General features: G+C 47.7%; 1 protein-coding gene across 3 annotated transcripts in view; it reads right to left on the reverse strand.

Moving 5' to 3' along the window:
* Positions 1–360: 360 nt before the first annotated feature.
* The window catches only part of LOC122546529 (poly(rC)-binding protein 2-like), a 7,222-nt gene continuing 461 nt past the window's right edge, over positions 361–7,121 (reverse strand). Inside the window, exons 2-7 of one of the 3 annotated variants that reach the window (XM_043685222.1) lie at positions 6,534–6,539; positions 2,460–2,588; positions 1,306–1,329; positions 1,158–1,190; positions 926–1,042; positions 361–723 (exon numbers count right to left, since the gene is read on the reverse strand). In XM_043685222.1, coding sequence (XP_043541157.1) covers positions 376–723; positions 926–1,042; positions 1,158–1,190; positions 1,306–1,329; positions 2,460–2,525 — 588 coding nt within the window. In that variant the 5' untranslated portion in view covers positions 2,526–2,588; positions 6,534–6,539 and the 3' untranslated portion in view covers positions 361–375. Of the gene's footprint in view, positions 724–925; positions 1,043–1,157; positions 1,191–1,305; positions 1,330–2,459; positions 2,589–6,533; positions 6,540–7,036 lie in introns of all 3 variants that reach the window. The other 2 variants (XM_043685221.1, XM_043685220.1) reach the window with 2 other exon arrangements.

Below are 7,121 nucleotides of genomic sequence, written 5' to 3' on the forward strand. Positions count from 1 at the left end.
ATGGTGGGAGTTAGGGAGGGGGCGTAAGGGGCTGAGGAGGTGACACAGAGATAGGGAGGGGGCTGGAAGTAGTAACACAACGATCGTGCTTTTAACTGTTTAGTCCATTAAACCCACCATGTCTATGGCGACCAACAAACTCTAAACCACAGCGATCACACTCACTGGCTGCAGGAACCTGACCCTCACTGCAAGCACAGTTTACACAGCTGCTCGCTTGAGGAGTGGATAATGGTTCGCAGACAATCTGGAGCTGGATGATCACGTGCAGGTTGTTCCAAGGGGCTGTTAAATCTGTGGACCAGTTATTAACGATTAAGGGGCTTCTTCTTGCAAACAATTATGCGATTGGCTCTGAGGCTATGAACAGCTCAATTATAGCTTGAGCGATCTCCCTGTTCTCTGCAGTAAAAGCGCAAACTGAAATAAATAACCTTTCCTGTGCTGAGTGGCTGCTGCAACCAGTTGTAGACATTGAAGAAGGGCAGATGAGATGAGAAAGGGTGGGAGTATCTGGGGAAGGATGAGCGAGAAACCCCGCCTTCCGATTCGGACAGTGACGTGCAGGAAACAGCGACAGGTTAGAGTTACCTCTCGAATCTCCTTGATCTTGCAGCCTCCCTTCCCGATGAGAGAGCCACACTGGCTGGCGGGAATGACAATTCGCAGAGTGACCGGTGGCTGGCTCGAGGCAGTGCTGTTGACCATGGCGCTGTTGATGTCCTGGACGGACGGGATGGGAGTAAAAAGCACATCGTTAACCAAGACCCTGCGAAAACGCTTTCAAAACCAGGCGCTGGAAATTTTCCCACTGCCCTCCTGCTCCCGCACTCATGGCGTGCCGGGTAATATACTCAGTGACCTCCATCGAATGTCCAGTTCAGAGGACACCCCATCACGGGTCGAGGGCGCAGGAACCTCTCACCTCTTCCAGCTTGTGCGTTATCATCGAGAACGCCTTGAAAATGGCGCTCGTGGGTCCGGACAGCGTCACGATCCGTTCCGGACAGTTCCCTTCGGAGATATTGATGCGGGCTCCGCTCTGCAGGGGGGAGGGGGGGGGGGGGGAGAAAAGAGAGAGACGAAGAGAGAATAGTTGACAGACCCCGAAACGTTACCACCCACCCCTCGTACTGGCCGGCTGCTCACACACTCACCTCCTCTCGCATCTTTTTGACGGTTTCTCCTTTCTGCAGTAGGGGGCGGAGAGGGGGACAGAAAGTGGGGAGGACAGGGTTAGTCAAAGAAACACAGGACCCAAAATAAACAACAAAGCAAGGATCGGGACAAAATAGTGTGACTAACCTTTCCGATGATGCTTCCCACCTCCTGCAGAGAGAGAGAGAGAGAGAGAGAGAGAGAAGGAAAACACACAGTCAATGATCCATCAGGGGAGTTAAAATCGCTTTCTTTAAGAAAGACCAGCGGCCCAAGACGGTCTAGTGTTTTAAACTTCATAACATCAATGACCTGTCTCTCTCACACCCGCCCACCCACACAGGAGTCAGCAGTTACCCTGACCAGAATCTCAGAGTGGACAGAGACCATTCGGCCCATCCGGCATGCCCCGAAGAACATCCCACCCGCACCAAATTCTCATAAACCAGCACTTACCATAGAGTTATCTACCCTAACCTGCACATCCTTGGGCACGACGGGACAATTTAGCACGGCCAATCCCACCCTAACCCACACATCCCTGGGCACTACGGGGACAATTTAGCACGGCCCACCCACCCTAACCTGCACATCCCTGGGCACTATGGGACAATTTAGCACGGCCAATCCACCCTAACCTGCACATCCCTGGGCACTATGGGACAATTTAGCACGGCCAATCCCATCCTAACCTGCACATCTGCTGGGCACAACGGGGACAATTTAGCACGGCCAATCCCACCCTGACCTGCACATCCCTGGGCCTATTTCTTATTACTGATGATCTGTAGGATTCTTACATATGACCCCACAGTCCTTAAGAACAAGGGAAATTCCACAAGAATCCAATCGCAGAATTGTTGGGACAGAGACGTTTGCTGTTGGTGGGAACTGGAGCTACATTCCACCCTAAACCAGCCAGGTTGAGATGTGAGGTTTTAATTTGAGAGGGTCTGATTTTGGCTGCTACGTTGAATTTAGCTTAAATCACTTTCAGTACTTGTTTGTCGGTGAGATTTCTGAATAAGTAGCTGAACTAGAGGTATCTGCTGGTGATGAACGCACAACATCAGGCACTCTGACAAATGACAGCGCCCCATGCCACTAGGCAGTAATTACGTATCTGTATTTCTATCAGGCAGACGATATAGAAGGACCAACACACATCTCAAGGCACGAAGACAGACAACTACTCCTCACTGAGCCCCATGCTTTGCCCTCAGCAAGTAGTACTCCGTCCCCCACAAACGCACAGAACCACACCCCCCCCCCCCCGGTTACAAGATTTCAATACACCTCACCTTGCCGTGCATGAGGAGGCGCAGACTGAGGGTGACGTTCAATCCACTTTCAACAGCAGATTCCATGATCCAACGTCCACAGCTGATGGCAACTCAGATCAATCAATCGACAGCAAACACAGGGCGTTTCTGTAAGGGGTAAGGGAGGAGGCACGTGGAGAACAGTCACCGTCCGTGGGAACCACTCAAAACCATACCACACCGATCCCCCCCCCTCCCCATCATCGTCCTGCCTCCATGAGAAGATGGGGGGGGGGGGTTGGATTAACGTGGGGAACAGACAGGAGGAGGGGAGGACTGCAGATGCTGGAGAGTCACGAGTTGAGACGTGTGGCGCTGGAAAAGCTCAGCAGGCCAGGCAGCATCCGAGGGAGCAGGAGAGACGGCGTCCTGGGCGTATGCACTGCGTCAGGAACGTGGAGGGGGAGCGCTGTTCTGAAGGAGGGGGGTCACCGGACCCGAAACGTTAACTCCGAAGTTTCTTCACAGATGCAGCCGGACCCGCTGAGACTCTCCTGCAAATACTGTTTATTGTTGCAGGTCACATATTCCATATATTTACCCCAAGGATGATTTATACTCCTGTCCCCCTCCCTCTGCGGGTCACATATTCCATACATTTACCCCAAGGATGATTTATACTCCTGTCCCCCTCCCTCTGTGGGTCACAGTGGGTTATATATTCCATATATTTACCCCAAGGATGATTTATACTCCTGTCCCCCTCCCTCTGTGGGTCACAGTGGGTTATATATTCCATATATTTACCCCAGGATGATTTATACTCCTGTCCCCCTCCCTCTGTGGGTCACAGTGGGTTACATATTCCATATATTTACCCCAGGATGATTTATACTCCTGTCCCCCTCCCTCTGCGGGTCACAGTGGGTTAAGGATGATTTATACTCCTGTCCCCCTCCCTCTGTGGGTCACAGTGGGTTATATATTCCATATATTTACCCCAGGATGATTTATACTCCTGTCCCCCTCCCTCTGTGGGTCACAGTGGGTTATATATTCCATATATTTACCCCAGGATGATTTATACTCCTGTCCCCCTCCCTCTGTGGGTCACAGTGGGTTATATATTCCATATATTTACCCCAGGATGATTTATACTCCTGTCCCCCTCCCTCTGTGGGTCACAGTGGGTTATATATTCCATATATTTACCCCAGGATGATTTATACTCCTGTCCCCCTCCCTCTGTGGGTCACAGTGGGTTATATATTCCATATATTTACCCCAGGATGATTTATACTCCTGTCCCCCTCCCTCTGTGGGTCACAGTGGGTTATATATTCCATATATTTACCCCAGGATGATTTATACTCCTGTCCCCCTCCCTCTGTGGGTCACAGTGGGTTATATATTCCATATATTTACCCCAGGATGATTTATACTCCTGTCCCCCTCCCTCTGTGGGTCACAGTGGGTTATATATTCCATATATTTACCCCAGGATGATTTATACTCCTGTCCCCCTCCCTCTGTGGGTCACAGTGGGTTATATATTCCATATATTTACCCCAGGATGATTTATACTCCTGTCCCCCTCCCTCTGTGGGTCACAGTGGGTTATATATTCCATATATTTACCCCAGGATGATTTATACTCCTGTCCCCCTCCCTCTGTGGGTCACAGTGGGTTATATATTCCATATATTTACCCCAGGATGATTTATACTCCTGTCCCCCTCCCTCTGTGGGTCACAGTGGGTTATATATTCCATATATTTACCCCAGGATGATTTATACTCCTGTCCCCCTCCCTCTGTGGGTCACAGTGGGTTATATATTCCATATATTTACCCCAGGATGATTTATACTCCTGTCCCCCTCCCTCTGTGGGTCACAGTGGGTTATATATTCCATATATTTACCCCAGGATGATTTATACTCCTGTCCCCCTCCCTCTGTGGGTCACAGTGGGTTATATATTCCATATATTACCCCAAGGATGATTTATACTCCTGTCCCCCTCCCTCTGTGGGTCACAGTGGGTTATATATTCCATATATTTACCCCAAGGATGATTTATACTCCTGTCCCCCTCCCTCTGTGGGTCACAGTGGGTTATATATTCCATATATTTACCCCAGGATGATTTATACTCCTGTCCCCCTCCCTCTGCGGGTCACAGTGGGTTACATATTCCATATATTTACCCCAGGATGATTTATACTCCTGTCCCCCTCCCTCTGCGGGTCACAGTGGGTTATATATTCCATATATTTACCCCAAGGATGATTTATACTCCTATCCCCCTCCCTCTGCGGGTCACATATTCCATATATTTACCCCAGGATGATTTATACTCCTGTCCCCCTCCCTCTGCGGGTCACATATTCCATACATTTACCCAAGGATGATTTATAGATTAGAATCTAATCTATAAATCATCCTGGGGTCAATAATATAAAATCATCCTGGGGTAAATGTATGGAATGACTTATACTCCTGGCCCCCCTCTCTCTGGGTCACAGCGGGTTATAAATATTCCATACGTTTACCCCAGAATGATTTATACTCCTGTCCCTCCCTCTCTACATCACAGCGGATTATATATTCCATACATTGACCCCAGGATGATTTATACTCCTGTCTCCCTCTCTCTGCTGCGGCACACAGAGAGTTTTCTATTCTATAGATCTAGATCAGAATGCTTTACTCTCCAGTGCTCCTCTGTCTCTGGGTCACAGCACGTTATATATTCTATACATTTTCATCAGCATTATTTACTCATGTCCCTCTCTCTATAGAACAAACAAGATTATATATTCTATACACTTACTTCTGGATAATTTATTCTCCTATCCCTTTCAGACATGAGCAGGTTATATATTCTATACATTTACACCAGGATTATTTATTCTCCTGACTCCCTCCTGCCCTCCCTCTCTCTGGGTCACAGCAGGTTATATATTCAATACATTTCCATCAAGAGTATTCACTCGCCAATTCTCCCCCCCCCCCCACCTCTCTGGGTCAGAGCAGGTTATATATTCTATACATTTACCATCAGAATTATTCACTCGCCTGATTCCCTCCCTCTCTTTGGATCACAGCAGGTTATATATTCTATACATTTACCCCAGTTCCCCTCTCTCTGGGTCACAGCGGGTTATATTTTCCATACATCGACCCCAGGATGATGTATATCCTGTCCCCCTCTCTCTGCTGCGTCACAGAGTTTTCTATTCTATACACCTAGATCAGAATTATTTACTCTCCAGTGCTCCTCTGTCTCTGGGTCACAGCAGGTTATATATTCTATACATTTACATCAGCATTTTTCACTCTTGTATCTCTCCCTCTGGGTCAGAGCAGGTTATATATTCTATACATTTACATCAGAATTATTCACTTTCCTGTCTCCCCCTCTCTGGGAGCGAGCAGGTTATATACTCTAAACATTTACATAAAACTTATGTACCCTCCTATTGCTCTCTCTCTTTCGGGGTCAGAGCAGGTTATCTATTCTATACATTTATTATCAGAATTATTCACTCGCCTGACTCCCTCTCTCTGGGACAGAGCAGGTTATGTATTCTATATATTTAGATCAGTATTATTCATTTGCATATTCTCCTCTCTCTGGGTCAAAGATGATATATTCTATACATTTACCATCAAAACTACTCACTCTCCTGACTCCCTTCCTCTCTATGGGACAGAGCGGGTTATATATTCTGTATATTTAGATCAGAATATTTACTCTCCTGTCCCTCTCTCTTGGTCAGAGCAGGTTATATATTCTATACATTTACATCAGGATTACTTACTCTCCTGACTCCCTCCCTCCGGGTCACAGCAGATTATATATTCTATACATTTACATCAGAATTATTTACCCTCCTATCACCGTCTCTCTTTCTGGGTCACAGCAGGTTATATATTTCATACATTTACATTAGCATTATTCATTTACCTAGTCCCCCCTCTCTGGGTCACAGCACATTATATATTCTATACATTTATCATCAGAATTATTCACTCTCCTAACTCCCTCCCTCTCTCTGGGGCAGAGCACACTATATATTCTGTACACTTACATCAGAATTATTTACTCACCTGTCCCTTTCTCTCTCTCCCGGGGATATATATAACCCATACATTGTTATGGTATGGGTTGGTGTGTGGAGGAAAAGACCATGTAAGTGTACAGGGCAGGCACGGGCTGTTTGGCCCACAATTCCATGCCAACCACGATACTGTTCCCAATTTCTCCTTCCTGACTGCACATGGTCAATATCCCTGTATTTCTTCCCTGTTCACATCTGTCTAAATGACTCTTACCAACATTGCAGCTGTATCTGCCTCACCCACCACCCTCTCTGCGAAAACAAACCTAACTCGCGAATCTCCTTTTTAACCTTCACCGCCCCCCCCCTCTTTCTGCTGAGGGAAGCGAGCGAGCGTGTGAATGGGGAGGGGGTGGGGTTAGGAAGCTGAGGATGTGTATATATTTACTACAACATGGCAATCAGGGCTTCCCCTGCCTTCATCCCCCTCCTTGCCCCCACCACCCCGGTTACATACACCACCTAAAGCAACATCAATATCTATTCTCTCACCTGCTTCCTCTTCCTGGTTGCTCTTGGGTCTTTGGGGGAAGCGGGAGAGTGGGGGTGGATGGGGGGGTGGGAATGGGGGAGAAGA

Source organism: Chiloscyllium plagiosum, unplaced genomic scaffold (genome assembly GCF_004010195.1).
Source record: "Chiloscyllium plagiosum isolate BGI_BamShark_2017 unplaced genomic scaffold, ASM401019v2 scaf_97358, whole genome shotgun sequence".
Lineage (NCBI taxonomy): Eukaryota > Metazoa > Chordata > Chondrichthyes > Orectolobiformes > Hemiscylliidae > Chiloscyllium > Chiloscyllium plagiosum.